Genomic DNA, 21,368 nt, shown 5'->3' with positions numbered 1-21,368 from the left:
TAGTTAATAATTAATGAAGTGATGAATTAGCATAATAAAGTTAAGTATCTTACCTTTTGACACCCCCTTGCATTGTGGCCAGACTCTCCACATGTAGAACAAGTCATCACCCTACCCTTTCTAGATTCAGACCACACTCCTTGTCTATTCACACACTCATTTTTTTCTCTAACTCTCTTAATTCTTGGCCTTCCAGCCAACTTAACTAACTTTGGAGGCTCCATTGCATGGGCTGGTTCTATCTTCCAAAAATTTTCTCCTCTTACTGGTTGTAACTTATGTGAATAAGTTAAGAGAGCAGCTTCTTTGGAGTACCACCAGTGAATCCGAGTCAAAGGGTTGATCTTCCTGTACAGTAGGGCCCTTATTGCATGAGGGCATGGGATCCCTGTGAGGTCCCATGTCCTGCAAGTGCATCTTTTGAGTTCTATGTTCACACTATGCCTATCCACACCATGAGCCACCTCATATCCATCATCCCCATTGAAGTAAACAGTACACTTTTGTGCAATCTTCAGAAATTGGTTATACAAGAGCATGGTTTGAGGACTGAATTCTCCTGTCCAGTTCATCACATCAGATTCATGTTCACCCAACATAGTCATCACCTTAACTCTTATTTCTTCCAACATCTTTATAATGGGCTTGAACCTAGCATCCAACACCCATTTATTGAATGACTCTACAAGATTGTTCTCCACTTGCCAATTCTTGCACACTGTGTCAAAGTATGCCCTGCACCATGACTCAGCTGGGTACCTATTCAACAAGTCCTCACCAGCTTCTTTATTCTCATCCCCCATCATAGTCAAATGGTCTTGAAACTCTTCTTGGTAAGTACACCATGAACACCACCAAAGGTGTTTCTTCAACTCCCCAGCACCCCAATTCTTGCACCAATTAGCCTCTATGTGCCTCACACAATATCTGTGATGTGCTTCGGGAAGAATATCCAACAGTGCCCCAATTAAGCCCTGCATATGAGTTAAAAAAAAAGAAGTCAGATTATAGTATGTATACATATAGATTATAGTATGTATACAATTAAGCCCTGCATATGAGTTAAACAAGAAGAAGTCAGATTATAGTATGCTACTTAATTTCCATCTTAAACATTTTCTCAAGCACTTGAAATATTTCATGCTGAATATATCAAGTTATATACACTATATAAAGATATTTTTACATTTATCAGTATATTAGAATTTGCGATATTACATCAAAATGTGAAAAAATGAAACTGGATTGTTGTTTCACATCCATGTCAATGACAGCAATATCATGCTTTGAGGATCATTGGAGATATGAGCATAAGCATAATTATTGTTAACCCTTTTGCCTATTTTAAATTTTCCATGAATGACTTCATTCCAGCTGGGATCATTTTACCCAACTGGCATGTGTATTTGACAAGTGTTCTTGTAAAAGAATTAAAAAAGTGTCTTTATTATAGGTAAAACATTTGAAATAGTAATAGGTAAAAAAGACCACTTCAAACATGTAGTATGTCGGTGACGTTGGTGATTTTATCTTTTAATATAGTAATCACTTATTTTACAGGCTTGCAAAGGAATGGAAAGAGTGTATCAACAAATAAAAACAAAGCTGCAATGTTTAAAGTGTGCAGCAATCTTTAAAGTGTATCAGCAAATAAAAACAAAGCTGCAATGTAAAAACAAGCAGCAATCTTTAAAGTGTATCAGCAAATAAAAACAAAGCTGCAATGTAAAAACAAGCAGCAACCTTCACTTCAATGTAAAAACAAGCAGCAGTCTTTAAAACAACAAACTTGATTTATATACCAGCAATGTAAAAACAAGCAACAAATAAGATTAACAAAAAAAGACCAAGATTAACTAACCTTCTGCATGTCTGACATGAATGTGATACCTTCACCTTTCTTGAGGTCTAAAGATCTTTCTAGCAATGTCAAGAACCATCTCCATGTGACCTTTGTTTCTTTATCCACAACAGCCCAAGCTATGGGATAAAAATGTTTTGATGTATCTAGAGCAGCAGCAACTAAGAGTTGACCTTTGACTTTTCCTTTTAAGAATGTTCCATCCATGCCAATAAATGGCCTCAATCCACTCTTAAAACCCTTCTTCAAAGCATCAAAACAAATATACATCCTTGAGAATCTTCTCTTCCCTTCCTCAAGTGCATTCTTTGATATGTTAATGACCACATCACTTCCTGGATTGCTCAGTCTTAATTCACTTGCATATGCCTCTAGTTTGTTATACTCATCGACAAAACTACCATCAAGACTCTCTAGAATCATCCTCTTTGCCCTCTTACATTTTGAATGACCAACATTGATGTTGAATATAGTATCCAGCTCTTTCCTCATCTCTTTAACCGTAATTTTTGGATTCTCCTGGAGTTTGTTCTTAAAATAATGTGCTACTGTATGGTAGTCAACTCTTATGCTCTCATAAGCAGGGTTAAACTTATGCTTTGGATTTAGTGTTTTGATACTAACCCCATGACCATATTTATCCTTTGAAATTTGACAAACAAAAGGACACCCAAGTTCACAAACATATCTACGCCTCTTAGTATCACTTTTTTTTTTTTTTTTTGCCTTAAACCCCTACAGTTGGCTAAGGAATACAAGTTTATGACTTTTCTAGCTTCAGGAATATCTTTAAAAGTCATACCCTTATACAGTTCCTTATAATCATTCAAATTTTTAGAAATTTCCCTTTTTTTTTGTAAAAGAAGTGACTCTAACTCCTCAGAATCATAACCATAATTATATCCATCACCATTTTCATCATTTTCATCTGAGCTACAATCAGAAACAGCCTCAATAGTTTCAGCAGTGGTTGTGTTTGACTCTAGGTGGTCAAGAATATTAGGAACAGTAAATCCTATTTCATTTTCATCCACAACAAAGACATTAATCACATTAAACTGGTCAGACACCAATGCCAACAAAGTTCTAATACCAACATCACCTTCTACTTCATAATATTTACCAGAAGGACCACATACTACCAACTGTTGAACACCAACATATCCTAACTTGGAGATAAATTCATCAACAATGTATATGTAAGATAGAAGATCAGAATCATACCCTTTCCAGGTGTGCACCAGCTTTCTTGAGTATTTAATTTCTGGGTGAGTAATTCATTCACCTCTATGATGGAATAACAGGTCCACATTAACAATCCCTATAATATAAAACAACTAATATAATATTAAGGAGTGAAAAATAATATTATGTGGGACCACGGTATTTAATAATAACATACAACTACCAACTAACCCCTCCCAATCAGCAAAACAAGTAGAGAGCAATAAAGGCAGTCACATGGAGCAGAAATGTCCAAAAGAAATGCGTAAAAAAATCAAAAACTGAGGATAGGGGGGACCACATTAAAAATGAACAATGAAGAATCCAATAAAGTGTTTCTTGTCCACCATCTTAAAAGCACAAATTGTCAATTTGGGGTCCATGAACCCTTAATGCTGACAAAAAATTCTATCCCTTTCCCCCCAATAAATATACAACAAACACCAACAAAACCACCAAATGAAACCCTAAAATCCTTTGCCACAAACGGAGTCAAATACAAATCAAACCCTAAACCCCTTTTCCCCAAAAGAGAGAAATCGTGAAACCCTAAACTCCTTTAGCCCAAAATAACTGAACAGAAAACCCTAAACCCCTTCAAAACTCATGAAATCCTAAACTAAATAGAACAATACACCCAACTATGTCTTCACAAATTAGAAAGTCACATGATAGTAACATATTAACCATAAGTTAACAGATGCTTCTTCATAAGAACCTAAAACTAAAACCCTAACACTACTTCAACAAACACAAAATAGAAACCACTACGTCAAATAAAGATGGAAAAATGTTAAAAAGAAAACGAAATCATGGTTTAATCAAAGAAAAATTTCATACCTTTGAAGATTTTTCAAACCCGAAATTGGTGATTTTTTTTTTTACCTAAATCGTCATCATCAAACACTCTCAAACGACTGAAAACAAATGAACTGATAGGGTCATTAAACGGGTTGGATATCTTATATTTAGTGGAGAAATGGGTCAGTTTATGGGTGACATGGCCTCTTATGTGACATAAAATTTCCACCGTGGCATTTATTTAAAAAGCCATTGGCCACGGTGGACAGGGGGTTAAAAATAGGGGCAAATGTTTCAACTATTGTAACGGTAGGGGTATAAATGGACTGATAGTATAACGGGGGGGTAAATATGAACCTTTTTCCAAAGTAGAGGGATAAATCAAGCCCTTTTCCCTAATAAAAATTACTAGGAAACAAATTGGTTTGAGTAGCCTTTACATCAATATAGTACCTAATTTCTCCAAGCTCTCATCAAATGTGAGAGAACACCAAATGTGAGAGAATATACTTGTCAAGAAGAGAATAAACTACGGTGAGCGTTCGGTTCTTCGGTTCGGTTTTATCAAATTTTGGTTCGGCTATTTTTATTTCGGTTTTTTGAAAGTGGACATCGAACACCGAACCAAACTAGTAGTTCGGTTCTTTCGATTTCGATTTTTTGAAGTTCGATTCGATTCAATTTTTCAATTTTCGATATTTATGCCCAGCCCTACAAGCAATTTCAACTTGTCAAAAATTTGGCCAAACTATACTGATCATCAACCTTGACATCTAAGGCAAATCAATACTACATACAAATAATTGAGCCAATCTAGTAGGAGCTCGAGTAAGCTGTAGACAAGTTCTAGACAAAGGAGTAGAATCATTGACTCAATCACTTCTTTCGTTTCAATTTATTTGTCATTTTTTGACTTGACACAAAATTTAAGAAAGTAAAAAAAAATTTAAATCTTATTGTTTTAAATTAAAGATACGTAAAATATACCAAAGTACCATTTAAGCTTGTGATTAAAGTATGTCACATGGAAAATTGAAACTAAAAGCTGCCAAAAAAGAAAAATTCTTCTTGAAGCAAGCTAAAAACAAAAACAACACAAATAAATTAAAACGGAGGGAGAACTAATATCTGATAACTCATTAAATTTGAATATTCTCCCTGCCACGTTTAAGGCACTTGCATAAATTGAAAATAAGTGTACATACTGAATTGAGGCGCTATAAGAGCTGGAGTAAAATGGAGGCAAGTTCAAGACAAAATAGTTAATAATCAATCATATACAAGTATATACAACATTTAAATTTTGTTCTCCAACGCCGTACCTAACGTTTTTGGTCGTACCTAACGTTAATGAAGATCACACATAAATATAGTAAATATTTAATGAGAGAGATTATAACTTAAACATAAATAAATATAAAATTAATCAAATATCTCTCTTAATTAATATTTCTTAAGTAGCTTGTAAAACAAAAAAGCTATAAATAATTTGAGATAGGGAGTAAAACTTATTATTTTGGTACAAGGGAGCTATAACTGAGGCAGTCTAGTATGAGCTGGAGTAAAATGGAGACAAGTTCAAGACAAAAATAGTTCTCCCTCCGTCCCAATTTATGTGATGTTGTTTGACTGGGCACAGAGTTTAAGAAATAAAAGAAGATTTTTGAATTGTGGTCTAAAACAACTCACAGATACTTGTGTGCAGTGGCGGAGCCAGGATTTCCGCCGAGGGGGTTCAAAATATAAAAAAGCAAACATACGAAGAAGCCTAAGGGGGTTCAACATCTACTATATATACATAAAAAATAATTTTAACCTTGTAAAAACAGTATTTTTTTTCACCGAGGGGGTTCGGATGAACACCCTCGGCATAGTATGGCTCCGCCACTGCTTGTGTGGTTATAAATCATCTCATTTAGCGTAAAAGATAAAGTTCAAAGTTAAATTGTTGTCAAATAAGGAAATATGTCATTCTTTTTTAGACGAACTAAAAAGAAAAGTGTATTGTATAAATTGAGACAGAGAAAATATTTCTTAAGAGTCGTGTAAAATAAAAAAGCGATAAATAATTTGACACAGAGAGGGTAACACTTATTATTTTGGTACAAGTGAGCTATAATTGAGGAAATCTAGTATAGAGGCAAGTTCAAGACAAAAATAGTTAATAATCAATCATATACAAGTATATACAACATTTAAATTTTGTTCTCCAATGCCGTACATATTGTTCCTGGTCTACAATCTACTCTCAATTGGTGCATTAAAAGAAACAATGACACTTGACTTGACCAAAGAAAAAAAAAAAAAAAACCAACACCCCTTTCTTTTTCCTTACTTTTTTCTTGAAAAAAGTAGCACCTTTTTTGTTTGTCTGTTGAGACTAAAAGAGAAGGAATGATATGAGTTAGTTGTGTGTGAATGGCTATGGAGAAAGCAGAGAAAGAGTTGGAGAGAAGGACTAATTTCTTGAACAGTTTGATACTGAAAAAGAAATCAGTTGATGAGAAACAACAACATGAGCATTTGAATGTTCGTGTGAGAGCTTCAGATATGTCATTTTCACTACAAAATCATGCTTTTAAGTGTGCAAGAGACAATCTTGATGCTATGGGCTGTGGGAAAATTGACAGTAAACACCTTGCTTTGGCTCTCAAGAAGGTATACTTTTACTTGGTTATTTGTGTTATACTGAGTTGTTGCTCCTTGTTTATGGTTTTCTTGGAATTTTTACATTCTTGGTTTTGTTTGATTTGCTAAGTTCTATTGGATGTATGTTCAAAGTTAGCATTTTGACAGTTGTGTTTGTGTTTGTGGAGGTACTACTTCTACTTGGTTATTTGTGTAATACAGGCTTATTGCTTCTTGTTTATGCTTGTCAATTTTGAGGTTTGTGGTTTCCTGGATTTTAAATTCTGGGTTTTGTTTGTTATGCTAATATCTGTTGAATGTATGTTTGAAGTTGGTGTGTGTGTTTGTTTGTTTGTTTTTTTTTTTTTTTTTTTTTTTTTGTGGGGGCGGGGGGCAAGTATCTCTACTTTGTTATATGTGTAATACTAAGGTGATGGTTCTTGTTTTGTTTATGGCTCTCAATTTCTGATGTCTGTGGTTTTCTTGGATTTTTGCATTTTTGGTTTTGTTTGATTTGCCAATATCTATTGAATATGTGTAATACTGAGCTAGTGCTTCTTAATTCTGAGGTTTCGTGGCTTTCTTGAATTCTAAGTTTTGGGTTTTGTTTGATTCACTGATTTCTGTTGAATGTATGTTCAAAGTTTCCATTTTGATATTTGTGTGTGGGGGGGTGGGAGGACATTACAATCAAGAAATACTACAAAAACTACCCTTAAAGCCAAACTATTTATTTGTAAGCAACTATAATGATGTTTAGTATTAAGTCAACACAACAATCAAGAGATACTACAAAAACAACAATAAAAACTACCTGGCTCATTCAAGTTGCTCTATGGTTCTGGCTTTTCTCTGCAAAATCATGCTTTTAATGGCGATAGAGAAAACAGAGAAAGAGTTAGAGAGAAGGGCCATTTTTTGAACAGTTTGATACTGAAGAACAAATCAGTTGAGGAGAAATAACAACATGAACATTTGAATGTTCGAGTGAGAGCTTCAGATATGTCATTTTCTCTTCAAAATCATGCTTTTAAGTGTGCAAGAGATAATCTTGATTCTATGGGTTGTGGGAAAATTGACAGTAAACGCTTTGCTCTTGCTCTAAAAAAGGTACTTCTTGTTTATGCTTCTTAATTCTGAGTTTTGTTGTTTTCTTGAATTTGAAGTTTTGGGTTTTGTTTGATGTGCTAATAACTGTTGAACGTATGTTCATAGTTTGGTTTTTGATACTTGTGTGTGTGTGTGTGAGGTACTACTTGTACTTTGGTTATTTGTATGCTTCTGAAGTAGGTTTGTGGTTTTCTTGGATTTTAAATTCTGGGTTTTGTTTGATTTACTGATTTCTAATGTATGTGTGTTTAAGGTTTGCATTTTGATAGTTGTGTGTGGGGGGTAGGGGTGGGGGGTGGGGGAACATTACAATCAAGAGTTACTACAAAAACATCAACAGAAACTACCCTTAATGCCAAACTAGGTATGTGTAAGTACCTATAAAAATGTTTAGTAATAGTCAACACCACAATCAAGAAATACTACGAAAACGTCAATCTACTATAGTAGGAGAATGATGATGAGTTAGGGGCTGTGCATGGCGATGGAGAAAGCAGAGAAAGAGTTAGAGAGAAGGACTAATTTCTTGAACAGTTTAATATTGAAAAAGAAATCAGTTGATGAGAAACAACAACATGAACATTTGAATGTTCGTGTGAGAGCTTCAGATATGTCATTTTCTATACAAAATCATGCTTTTAAGTGTGCAAGAGATATTCTGGATACTATGGGTTGTGGGAAAATTGACAGTAAACACCTTGCTTTGGCCCTCAAAAAGGTATACTTTTACTTGGTTATTTGTGTAATACTGAGTTGTTGCTTCTTGTTTATGTTTCTTAATTCTGAGGTTTGTGGTTTTCTTGGATTTTTTTTTTTTTTTTTTGTTGATATCTATTGAATGTATGTTTAAAGTTTGCATTTTGATAGTTTTTTGCTCTGGCTCTTAAAAAGGTACAATCTTGATGTTATGTGTAACTAAGCTATTGCTTCTTTGTTTATGCTTGAGGTTTGTGGTTTTTGGATTTTTGCATTTTGGGTTTTGTTTGGTTTGCTAAGTTCTATTGGATGTGTGTTCAAAGTTTGCATTTTGATAGTTGTGTTTGTTTGTGTTATTTGGTGGGGGGGGGGGGGGGGGGGGGTTGTATGCTTGTTCAAGCTGCTCCATGGTCTTGTTTTTCTATGTAAAATCATGCTTTTAAGTATGTAAGAGATAATCTTGATGCTATGGCTTGTGGGAAACTTGACAGTAAACGCCTTGCTTTAGCTCTCAAAAAGGTACAATCTTGATGTTATACGTGTAATACTAAGCTATTGCTACTTGTTTATGCATTTTTAGTTGCAATGTTTTGTGGTTTTTTTGGATTTTAAGTTTTGGGTTTTGTTTGTTTTGCTAAGTTCTATTGGACTTATGTTCAATGCTTGCATTTTGATTGTTGTGTGTGGGGTGGGGGTGGGGAACATTACAATCAAGGAATACTACAAAAACATCAACAGAAACTACCCTTAATGCCAAACTAGGTATGTGTAAGTAACTATAAAAATGTTTAGTAATAGTCAACACCACAATCAAGAAATACTACGAAAACGTCAATCTACTATAGTAGGAGAATGATGATGAGTTAGGGGCTGTGAATGGAATGGCGATGGAGAAAGCAGAGAAAGAGTTAGAGAGAAGAACCAATTTCTTGAACAGTTTAATACTGAAGAAGAAATCAGTTGAGGAGAAACAATAGCATGAGCATTTGAATGTTCGTGTGAGAGCTTCAGATATGTCATTTTCTGTTCAAAATCATGCTTTTAAGTGTGCAAGAGATAATCTTGATGCTATGTCTAGTGGGAAAATTGACAGTAAACACCTTGCTCTGGCCCTCAAAAAGGTAATATTTCTAGTTTGGTTATTTGTGTAATACTGAGGTGTTGCTTCTTGTTTATGCTTTTCAATTTGGTTTTTCTTGGATTTTACATTGTGGGTTTTGTTTGCTGTGATAAATAGAAATGATAATCTTTTAAGGGTCAGAGCAGGTTGCAGTTCATTTTCTTAAAATTTAATATAAAGATCTTCAGTGTCAGATCTTGCTGAAACTATACCTGATATACTATTCTGATACTTGGAGCATTTATATTTCTCTAAAAATCCCTTGATCATACTGTGTGAGTTTGATAAGTAAGTGTAAAACACGAAAAAGAATATGGTAGGACCAAGAAAAGAATTGATACTAGAAGTATTACGTCAAGGATTTCTCCAGCTTTGCTATCTGAGTTTTCGACTTCATTAGAGAATTCTATGAATTTGATAGGATTACGTTTAAGTTAATTCTATTATGTGGTTAGTAAATTTCAGAGTTTGATAGGATGAAATGAGTTAAGTAGTGAGGATTCTATAGCCAACGTTAGATTATCCACTATGTATGAAACGTCTTCCTTTAGCGCATGTTGCTTTTAGGTTTTTCTACTCCCTGAGTTGGAAGGTTATTGTTCCTTAGAAAGTATATAACGAACAGTCAAGTAGAAGACTGCCTGAGCTCTGATCTTATGAGAAGTATACCTGCGCAGACAAAACAAAACTTGCAACATTTAAGCTTATGTAAAACCTTAAACTTTGTTCCTTTCCAGATGAGGAGTTTATATCTTTTAAATCTGCTTGCACCAGTTAAAAGGATGTGTGAGTTTCGTTTGAGTGTTTATCGATCTGGTGGATCTACATGCTTGGCGTGGTGAGACGAGGGCAGACCCATTTCCTAGTCACTGGGTTCAGCACACCTTCGGTACTTCAACAGAGCATGTTGTTTGATAGTGACTTCTTTCGTTTGATAGGGAGACAAAAAGCTTCTTCTATCTAGGAAACAACCGGAAACTCAAGAGGGTCACCTTTGGAGAAGCATTTTCCAGTAAAATATGCGTAGGAACCACTTTGCCTTAGACTCTATTGGAACAAAGCTAAAAAGGAGGCAGAATGGACAAAGGAAAGGGAATAGTGCTGGTCTTGCTTGGCAAGAAGGCTGCTGGATCGGGGGTAGAATACAGGAGTAAATGTCCTCGAACTTTCGTACGTGGTTGTTTTTAGGAAGTTGTTAACTGTAGGATCTTGCCAATACAACCTCTATAGTTTTCGTTACCGATATATTCTTAATTGATGGTCGATCCTAGTAGTTCTTTTTGAGTCTTCATGTCTGTCAATGAACTTCCAAATTTTTTTTCTTTGTAAGATAGTTGGCACTTGGCACCAATATGTGTTAAATATGGAATGCTAATCATTCACTTTTTTTTTTTATTTACTTTGCAGGAATTTGACTCAACATATGGACCAGCTTGGCATTGTATTGTGGGAACTAGCTTTGGTTCATATGTCACACATTCCATAGGAGGTTTCTTGTACTTCTCAATTGATAAGGTTTATGTTCTTCTATTTAGGACTGCTGTTGAACCTTTAGATCATTGACAGTACAGTTCTTGATTTCTACTCTGTAATATCTGAAAAGTTAATTTATGAGAGGTTTTAGTTTGTATGTTGGATTGTACAATCACGAAATGCTTTACTTGAAAAAACTGGAAATGCACATGTTAAATGCATTATTCTTTTTGTTATTTTGTTTAGCGAGTAAAAAGAAAAAAACTGGAATTAGCGATAGACAATTTTTGTTGCTACACAACAAAAGTCCATCGCTAATTCTATTTAACGACGGATTTGGTACAGATTATCCAAAAAATGCTAATTACGAGCTAAAAATAAGCTGTTTTTTAATTAGAGTTCCATAGAGTGGTGCACTCATAAGCCTTATCACAAATAGGGTTATCTTTCCTATTTCTGGGTTGTATCACACAACTAATGTGTTTACCGTTCCAGAATTGAAGTTGTCCTTAATAGTACTTAAGATTTTTTATTTTTTTTACTATGATTGAGAAGGATAGTACAAGAGATTTATAATCATCCCTTTTATATATATGCCAAGCAGTTCCCAATTCTACAAGGACGATGATTTATCAAACCTACAAGGATAATGGTTTTCCAAAACCTACAGGGACAATTGGTTTCCCACACTTGCTAGGAAGTATGACATAATTAGGACTCACAGTGGTCAACACAAACAACATTTTCAAGCGATTTAATTTTGGCAGATAGAGTTATCATGTATCTTAGCTGGCAGGAAATAGTAGGTACCAATGAATTAATGTGCACGCAAGCTAGTTTTGTACGATTTTATAAGTATGCACTTTGTTTATTTTGGCTTATAAGCACTTTTAATATTTATCAAACCCGTAAAAAAGTCAAAATAGTACTTAAAAGTTAGTTTGACCAACTTGTAAGATTAGCCAAATATCCTTCTATTCAAAGCCGACATAAAAGTTTCAATTGGTATATACATGACAAAAAGTATCCAAGTTAACGTGTGAAATCGTTTTTCTTCTCTCATTCTAGCAAATATATCAACAAACTTGCTTCCTCTATATTCCTCTATCCCCTTTCACTTGAACTTCATTATCTTCAAACTTAACAATTATTTTAGTACAAATTGCATGAACATGCAAACTTCTCTACCAATATCAGATCAGGGAGAAGAACATAACACAACAATCATAAAAAGTCCTTCACAATTAGGACCACCTCATGAATCTATGTTCTTTATCTTGCCTTATCTCCCTTTATTTGAACTTCTATCGATGACTCAAGTTTGCAAGTCATTTAGAGATGCCCTAAAAGATGACATACTCCCATGGGTGAATATCATCATCGAAAAGCCGTTAAGTAGTCGTTTTTCTGATGATTTTTTGGTAAAAATAACGTCTAAGGCAAAGGGTCGTTTGAGAGTTGTTGCTCTGAAAAATTGCTTTAAGATAACAGATGAAGGACTTCTTCAAGTTATTGCCAGTAATCCTCATATTAACAAGGTACGTATGGTGTAGATTTTTGCTTATGATGAAATTGTATTAATGGATAAGATATGGTTGGTTGGTAGAGTCTTTCTTAATTTCTTTCCATGATTTTTTCCCCTTATACAAAAAGCAAAAAGCTTTATACATAGGACAAATAGGAGAAACTTATTGACAAAATATAATATCTAATCAAGTGTGCTGAATGAGGGGCGAATCTAGTCCTTTTGCAACGGATTCATCTGAATGCAGTGTTTTCGACATGGAATATAAACCTACTCAAACCTCAATAAATATTAGACCCGACCTCATAATTTTAAAGACACAATGAGTTCAATTCTAAGAACCTTAAAAGATTGAATTCATCGGGTTAAATCCTCAATCTACACCTTTGTGCCGAATAATGAATTCCATAGGTTTGATTTTCAGTTGCAATTTCTGTTATATTGTCAAACTTTATCAATCTAGACGTTTTTGAATGATTTCAAGTTCTTAAAGCACAGAAAAGATTTACTTTTTCATTTTTTCCCTAGTTGAATTTGTTTGATGAGTTAGAAACCATGTCCGTGCTTCATTGATGTCAACTCTAGATTTTCTAGATAGAAGAAGGAAAAATTATATACATAACTTTTGGTTTCCCGTCTGATGTAGTTATAAAGATCGTACCTGTGAACCGACGCCTTATAGCAAAATAGGCATAAGGATAGAGCAATGGACTAAAAACGAAAGGGTCCCCCCATAACCAGTTATCCATAGTATCAAATGAATCATTTTCATCTTTGTGAACTTATCAAAGGCTATAGTCATAGTGATCCTCTTATTCAATTACCCCTTCGATCATTTCCGAGCACCTCGTATCTTTTTCAGGGTGTCTGAAGATCCCATCATTTGCATAATTTCTCTTTGTATTGCCCTTTCCAATGGGTTTTGAAGCTAAAAATCCGTTATTGATTAGCTCATAAACTGCCCTAGATAAATTCATGATCTTCATCAAATTCGAGCTTCTGACTGAGCATATGAACCTTGAATTATCCTGCTTTGGGGCCTCGACTTATATGAATTCATGTTGTGTGAGACTCATTAAAGGAGGAAGCGCCCTTTACCAGTATAAGATTGTGTGATTTGTGTCCTGATTGGCTGATTTCTATATTATTTTCCTCTTCTTTTTGCAGCTATTTTTACCAGGGTGCACAGGCTTAACCATTGAGGGAGTCATTGGGGTAGTGAAGTTGCTCACCAAGGCTGACCACAGGTTAAACAACTTAAGTATTTCTGGCATCTATAATGTGAAACGAGAGGACTTTGAAACACTCTGTCATCTAATGGGAATAAACCAGATGCAAATGAAACCAGGAAAGAAGAACTATTACCACAGGCGAGGTGAATTATTAGCGTTTAAACAAGATTCTCAGCCTTCAATCGACGTAGATATCTGTCCAAAATGTGGCGAAATTAGGGAAGTTTTTGATTGTCCAAGAGATTCTTGTAAGAGGAAAATGCAGCAGCAGCAACAACTTCTTATAAAGTGCAGGTAGGAGTGTCAATAATTGTGGTGAGGACAGGTCAAAATGAATGAAATGGTGCTCACTAACCCTTTTTTTTAGCTCTATATTTGAAAAATAATCACTGTCATAGAGTTTTAAGTTCTACATGTGAGATTCCAGGACATTGTCTTGAAGTTTCATTTGTGCAATTAGAAGCTCCGTGACAAATAGCTATTTTTCAATTATAAGAACTGGAAAGTGGCTACTATTTCTGAATTTTATTCTTCAAAATGGACGAAGTAACACCACTAGCCACTTTTTGGTTCTATCTTTGAAAAACAACCACTTTCAAAGAGTTTCAAATTCCATAGGTGAAGCACCATGACAATGTCGTGTAGTTTCTCACTTAAGAAATTTGAAACTCTACGATAGTGTCTATTTTTCAATTATTACCGGAGCTTAAAAGTAGCTATTTGTGAATTTTACCCGTCAAAATGGGTTGAGACTTGACTCAAAATGGCTAAATAGTGAATCATAGCTCAACTTGCCCAACTTTTATCAAGTTTTAGTTATTGTTTGTTTTTGTATAATTTGTTTAATTACCTATTAATTTTGTTTATGATTATAGCTATATATAACAAAAAGAAATCTATTTTAAAAAATTGACAAGATTTCTTGTAGGTCAAGTTGGGTTGTATATTTAGCCTGGCCAACTTTAGAAGGGCTGGAATTTAGAAGGGCTTAATTGAACGGATCAAAACAACAACATACTTAGTGTAATCAGACATGTAGAGTCTGGGGAGGGTAGAGTGCACGCAGACCTTACCCCTACCTTGTGGAGGTAGAGAGGGTGTTTCTGAAAGACGCTCGGCTCAAATGATGCATATCAAAACATTTAAAAAAAAATTTAAAAAAATACATAAGTAAAACAGACATAGCAAATAATAGAGAAATCATTACATATCATTCATAAAAAAGAACAGGTAGAGTTAATAAATGAACGGATCATTTACCCTTCCAAACTTGAATGAATTAAACAGATCATATTTTTATGTACTAATTTTGTCACCCTTTATATGCAGGGGCTGCTTCCTCTGTGTTCCAAGGTGTGAAGAGTGTGGTGTATGCACCAAAGATGAAGAATTAGGTGAATCAGCTTGTGCAGATATATTATGCTTAAATTGTTGGCTTCATCTTCCAAAATGCAATTACTGCAACAAGGCATATTGCAACCAACATGCTTACCAGCAACAGTCCCAACATCCTGCAGATTTCTCAGGGTTTCTGTGTAGTGACTGTAGTTTTCATGCAACAGAAAGTTCACATTATTCAGATTGTTAACTTACTAATCCCAACTTCATGCAGACTTTTCAGGGTTTCTGTGTAGTGACTGTAGTTTTCATGCAACGGAAAGTTCACATTATTCAGATTGTTAACTTACTAATCCCAACATCCTGTAGACTTTTCAGGGTTTCTGTGTAGTGACTGTAGTTTTCATGCAACTGAAAGTTCACATTATTCAGATTGTTAACTTACTAATGCTAAGATAGGTATCCAAATGTATTACTTCCGCCGTCTATAATTTATATGACGGTATTTGATTGAGTAGTGATAGAGCTACCTTTGTCCAAGGGATATTTGGTGGAAAAATTACACTGTGTAAATAAATATATTTTTTCTCTTATTATATATACCATATTGAATCCCTTGTTTTTTTCATTTTATATTTGGAATTCTCTTAGTGAATTTTGGCTTCACCACTAGACTTGGCATAGAGTTTTAAGAGAAAAAAACATACTTGTTGAAACTTGTAGTGTTTGGTCTAAAACAAGTCATTGTATTTGTATAGTTGTAAAATCTCATGTAATCAAAGAGTCAATGTGAGGTTTAAAGTGTGGTTATAAAATCATGTTGAAGTTAAATTGTTTCTATACATATAAAAGTGTATCACTCCTTTAGTCCTTTTAAGAACAAACTAAAAAAAAAAGTGTCATATAAAATGGAGTCAAAACAGAGTAAGTATCATAGTTATTCTTGCGTTCTACTATTGGTTGTTTATTACCTATAACTCTGCACTACATCCCTTGTAGAAAATCTATCCACAATGTTACATCAAGTAGAAGGAAAAACAACAGATTTAGCGCAAGTATAATTAGAGGACAAAAGGGCCGTGGATTTTTTCGAGTTTATGACACAACTGAAATGTTCTTGTAATCTACAATGCAGAAACCACTCTAATTCAAAAGCAAATAGAAAATAAATTGCCTATGAATCAAATGATCAACAATATCCTATGCAACTGTTCTACGACAAAGGCATATCACAATTGCAGCAAATAAGGTGTGGGAGGCAGAACACATGCAGTTTTTAGAGAAATTAAGTTGAATATAAATGTGAAATTAGACATACTTTAATTTCTTCGGATCAATTGTGTGTTACCATTATTAATTGCTTTGGCAATTTAAATTTTTCACGGCAAGCACATTCTTTAATTCAAAAGGATTTTTTTCTTGAAAACTTATTTGAACTCAATTCTTTTTCTTTATAATTTTAGTGTGATTTTATGTCTTCCATAACTCCCACTTTCTCCCACCAAATGACCATTTGGAGTTATATAGGAGAATTAACTTCTCATGTTTAACTTGAATTAGTTAAAGGTCATGTCTAACTAGAACATGATGGGTTATCACATAAAACCTTTGATAAAATAAATTTCATTTTGGGCTTTTAAACAGTGTGTGTTGAAGGGACCACTAATTTTGGGAGCTTTTAAATAGAGTTATTTTTAGGATAAGCGTAAGAATCTATCATTATTTTATCACTTATGAAATCTTATCATGTTATATCGTTATGTAAAGTATCTCAAATGCTCTAGACCTGTCTATAGACATATGGTTTCTCTGACCCTTATGAGTTCAAATTACTTTGGGCCTTATCATTCTCATTTATGATATGGCATTTTGCACACTTATGATGGCGTTTAGAATAGGCTTTATAATGGACCGGCCTCAGGCACAAGCATAATGTGTATGCATTTGATATGGTCTTTCTTTTGCCCAAAGTATAACTAAGATTAAGGTTAACGGCTTTCCTAACATTACTCCTTTAGGTTGTATTATTATAACCTTTAGATGCATATTAAAATAGCATATGCTGGCCATCACCTCATGATATTATCAAAGTCATAACATGATTTAATTTTTGTCTAAATCTCATAAACATGGTTCATTTACTTGCCATCCAATTCATAGTTATAATGCACATTATCCAGTATGAAATGCATGCTAGCTATTGCTGAATCTTTGTTATTATTCTTTTTTCCTAAGTTTTAAAAATAGACTGGTAAAATTAGATTTGTACAATCATAAGGTTACTTGTAAACTACTTATGTATCGGTGATTGCGACGTGTTAACAGGTTGTCAATGTGAATAAGACAGTAGATAAGTATGAAATGTCCAAGCTTCTAAGGGAGCCATATGATATGGAGGGAGCATGCGACGCCATTGAATCTGGAAACGAGAGCATATACTCAAAGGTATTCACCCGTGATCTCTTTGCTATGTTGCGACATATTCTTGCAGAGTCTATAGCAAGGGCTGTACATACCTCAGTTTTTTTTTCTTTCAAAACAGCAATATAACTACTGCATAACTGTATCTAAAAGACAACATCTCGAATCACATTTCTTGCACATCCTAAAAACACACACAAACAAAAAATAAAACTTTCCTATTGCAGCTTCACCATCCTGATTGAAATATAGAAAGAAACCAACATTCAAGTTCAAATCCTTGAAAAAGAGTAAAACAATATCCAAAATATAACATCAGCATCCAAAGCCAGCTTAAAACAACATGATTTTCAGCAACATTTCGAGTTCAGCTTCAACATCCCAAAAACAACACAACAGTTTCAGCAGCATCCCAAATTCAGTGATAAGCTCTCAGAAGCAGCAACACAGTGGTGAAATAGCTTCTCACCCCAAACAAAAATATTTTGAGCCAACCTAGTTTGTATCAATAGGATCCCCAGCTTTCCCGTAAGTTTCTCCTTCAGCCTACACAAAAAAATCAGGAAATAATGCATGAAAAGCTTCTATAACTTCAGTTAGAGTTGGTTGAACCCCACCCCCCAAGAGTAGGCGGATGAGTGCACATATCTCACATAAATTATATAATACATAGTTTTGGACGATCTACTTGTATTGGTGGCAAACTCGAATACAAGCTACTACTTTTGAAAACTTGATCATACCAATCACAGACTTTATCCCCCAATGCATTGTTTGAAGCATTAGATATGATTTTGCGACTTTGTCCAAAAAAATTGCAACTCATTTTATTTGATAAATATCCATCCACCATGCAAACTCATACGACATTGAATATGAACATAGGTTTTCTTATGAACCTAAGTTTAACGCCACTAACCTGATGAGGCACATATTTGAAATTGTTTGTCTTGCCAGTGTAATGAAATAGAGAAAGTAATTTTGCCAATGTTTTATAGTCCTCCTCTAAACATGGCTGGGTATATTTAGTAAACTTCATACTAATAAGTTTCACCTCATGTCATCGCGATTAATCAACACAGTGGTTGGATTAAGGTCCCCATGACAGATTCCCAGATCATAAAATTGCAACAACTTGTCCAACAGACCATGTAGGACTTTCTTTTCCTTGTCAGCACGAGGTGAAATTTTCATTAATCCAATCCAAGACAACAATTGTTCGTATTTCTCTGATGCTTCGAATGAATCTGCAATAATTTTTAGCCACCTGAGCTATAGAGGCCAACTTAGAGTCTTTGGCCACCATCCGAAGATCTTTGATCACTTGAAGGTCTGTCATCCTTTGTCATTTAGGTATGGGATAGAACGTTGTATATAGGGTTAAATTAAGGGTATATATGTCAGGTGCAAATAGCGTCAGTGGTGCAGATTGCTCCATATCAATTTTACCTATACCTTGACGCTTAGGCTTTATTAGAATTTCTACCCATTTTTTAAGTCATTCCTCTGTATATTAAATGACTTAATTTCTTCTCAAATATATATTAATCTTTATTCTGCGGTTATCTTTATTTTACATGTTTTATTACTTTCTTCTTTTATCATAATTATAAAGTTATAGTAATATTTAAAACGATTTGTACCATCTTATCCTCTCCTTATCCCATCTTCAAAAGGAAACTCCCACAAAATAAAGGTGGTGGAGAAAGATACTCCTTATTCATTTAACTAAATGGCTCTTGATCGCTTAATATGTTTAATATTTGTCAAGATTTAATAATACTAGCTAATATTTTATATTTTTAGATTATATATATAACATTTTCCTAAATGACTCATTTTCATTTCATTCTGTCTTTTTGTCAAATTTTATGGACTAATACGCCAAATTGATGTTGAAATAGAAAGTGCTAAATCGAAGGGGAGCCAAATGGGAGGCTTTCAATCTATTTTCTGGAGTCTGATTCTCAGATTTTAATTCTAAAATTGAACGACAATTTTACGGTAATTCATCCTTCTTAATCTCCCTTTTTGTTTCATTTAAATGTTTCTTTAGTTTTTTTAATAAAGTATGTGCAGTCAAATTTTGATACGGTGATATTTTTTATCGTGGAATTAATGGAACCACAAAGCACTGACGTAGTAAGTGATGTGTCATAGCCCAGCACTAAAGTCTAACCTTCTAATTATTTGTAAGTTTTGAACAATTTACACATAGTTCAGTTATTTTAACGTAATAAGAATCGTATTGTACTGTTATAGTGAACAAAGTTAAGTAACCATAGTATAGTACTAGATAGCAACAATTGCATGATGCATACTAAGGGAAAGCATAACGTGTCTTTTGTAGGCAATTATCTGTTGCAGCTTATCTAGCTTGTAATAACATTCTCCATACTAAAAATGATTGCTTTGTAGCTCCATGTCACACTAATTCATGTTTTTACTAAAACCAAAAAGCTCTCATCAACTTGATAAAAAAAAAATAGTCAAGACTAGTAGCTAAGTTGGTTGACTACCTGAAATTTCACCTTGTTGGTGAGGGTTCGAATCCTCACATTGTAATCCCCTTCCCCCTATGTAATAAATACAATTTTTTTTTTAAAAAAAATGTTTTTTATTTACTCTACAATTGAAGATCTTACTGATAATTAATGATCAGTAATTAATGATCGGTTGCAATGGATTAAGTCCAAATTTGCGCGCTCTGAATTTTTGGACTGAAGTAGTTAAAAGAGTGTAACGTATATAAAATGCTACTTGTCCTCTAGCTAAAAAATAAAAAGAAAGAATGAGGTAAAAGGATAGAGATGAATTTTTGATCAAGTACAACAAGAAAATGCATCATCAAGATCAATCCATGTTTGTTAATAACCTTTTATTAATTACTTTCATGCTTTAATTTAAGCTCCTTTATTCAGAAGAAAGTTTCTTTTGAGCCGAGGGTCTATTCGGAAACAGTCTCTCTATCCCGCAAAGATAAAGATAAGATTTGCGTACATCCTACTCTCCGCAGACCCCACTTGTTGTTGCTATTCAGAAGAAAAAGAAACAAGAAATTGTTTGAGTTGGATATTGATTGGGAAACCCATTTATGTCTCAACTTAACTCTTCTTTTGACGACTCTAGGAAGTTAGTTAATAACAAGATTTATGGTGCTGACAATTGGCAAAATTGTACCAGAAAAGGATTTAAATTACCCTTTAACTATTGAAAATAGAACAGTTTTGAGTCCGGAGTCAAAATGACTTATTTTTGCAGTCATTAGATTAAAATAGGCTACCTTTTTTTTTATACCACAATGGGTAATACCCACACAACGCACTGTTCATAGCCGGATTTACTTGCATTTCGCTACACTTGTAGCGAAATGCAACAAATATATATTTTTTTCCTTTGCATTTCGTGAATCAATTCACGAAATAGGCATATCCTATTTTTTTCTTCTTCTTCTTCGTGAATTAAATCAACGAAACTGATTTATTATTATTATTTTCTTTGCATTTCGTGAATCAAATCACGAAATAGGTTTTTTTTTTCTATTTCGTGAATTAAATGAACGAAATTGATTTATTTATTTATTTTCTTTGCATTTCGTGAATTAAATGAACGAAACTGATTTAATCTTTTTTTTTTTTTGTATTTCGTGATACAATCAACCGTATAACCATCCGTGTCACAATTATGTGGCTCTGTATCACAATTAAATTGTGGGATGAATTATTAATTTGAGTATATTAGACTTATATATGACTTATTATAGCGATAATATACTCAAATTAATAATTCATCCTACAATTTAATTGTGATACAGAGCCACATAATTGTGATACGGATGATTATACGGTTGATTGTATCACGAAATACAAAAAAAAAAAAAAAAAAAAAAAAAAAAACCTATTTCGTGAATTAATTCACGAAATGCAAAAAAAAAAAAAA

General features: G+C 33.9%; 2 protein-coding genes across 2 annotated transcripts; both read left to right on the top strand.

Moving 5' to 3' along the window:
* Nucleotides 1–6,139: 6,139 nt before the first annotated feature.
* LOC132625878 (uncharacterized) lies at nt 6,140–11,149 on the top strand. The gene is made up of 2 exons (XM_060340475.1): nt 6,140–6,544; nt 10,848–11,149. Exons 1-2 carry the CDS (start codon nt 6,305–6,307, stop codon nt 11,001–11,003), a joined length of 396 nt encoding a protein of 131 aa, XP_060196458.1. The 5' UTR covers nt 6,140–6,304; the 3' UTR covers nt 11,004–11,149.
* Nucleotides 11,150–11,938: 789 nt separating this feature from the next.
* LOC132625877 (F-box protein SKIP28) lies at nt 11,939–15,585 on the top strand. The gene is made up of 3 exons (XM_060340474.1): nt 11,939–12,451; nt 13,606–13,964; nt 15,000–15,585. Exons 1-3 carry the CDS (start codon nt 12,080–12,082, stop codon nt 15,256–15,258), a joined length of 990 nt encoding a protein of 329 aa, XP_060196457.1. The 5' UTR covers nt 11,939–12,079; the 3' UTR covers nt 15,259–15,585.
* The last annotated feature ends 5,783 nt before the right edge of the window (nt 15,586–21,368 follow it).

This window comes from Lycium barbarum, chromosome 2, assembly GCF_019175385.1.
Source record: "Lycium barbarum isolate Lr01 chromosome 2, ASM1917538v2, whole genome shotgun sequence".
NCBI classification, from domain to species: domain Eukaryota; kingdom Viridiplantae; phylum Streptophyta; class Magnoliopsida; order Solanales; family Solanaceae; genus Lycium; species Lycium barbarum.
Note: the sequence above shows the minus strand (reverse complement) of the source record. Positions and strands in the feature narration are given on the sequence as shown.

Excerpts from the sequence above, each read along its gene's own strand:
- LOC132625878 (XM_060340475.1), top strand. The coding sequence starts at position 6,305 with ATGGCTATGGAGAAAGCAGAGAAAGAGTTGGAGAGAAGGACTAATTTC. Across the intron at positions 6,545-10,847 it reads TTGCTTTGGCTCTCAAGAAG|GAATTTGACTCAACATATGG; the intron begins GTATACTTTTAC and ends TTTACTTTGCAG.
- LOC132625877 (XM_060340474.1), top strand. The coding sequence starts at position 12,080 with ATGAACATGCAAACTTCTCTACCAATATCAGATCAGGGAGAAGAACAT. Across the intron at positions 12,452-13,605 it reads GTAATCCTCATATTAACAAG|CTATTTTTACCAGGGTGCAC; the intron begins GTACGTATGGTG and ends TTCTTTTTGCAG. Across the intron at positions 13,965-14,999 it reads CAACTTCTTATAAAGTGCAG|GGGCTGCTTCCTCTGTGTTC; the intron begins GTAGGAGTGTCA and ends CTTTATATGCAG.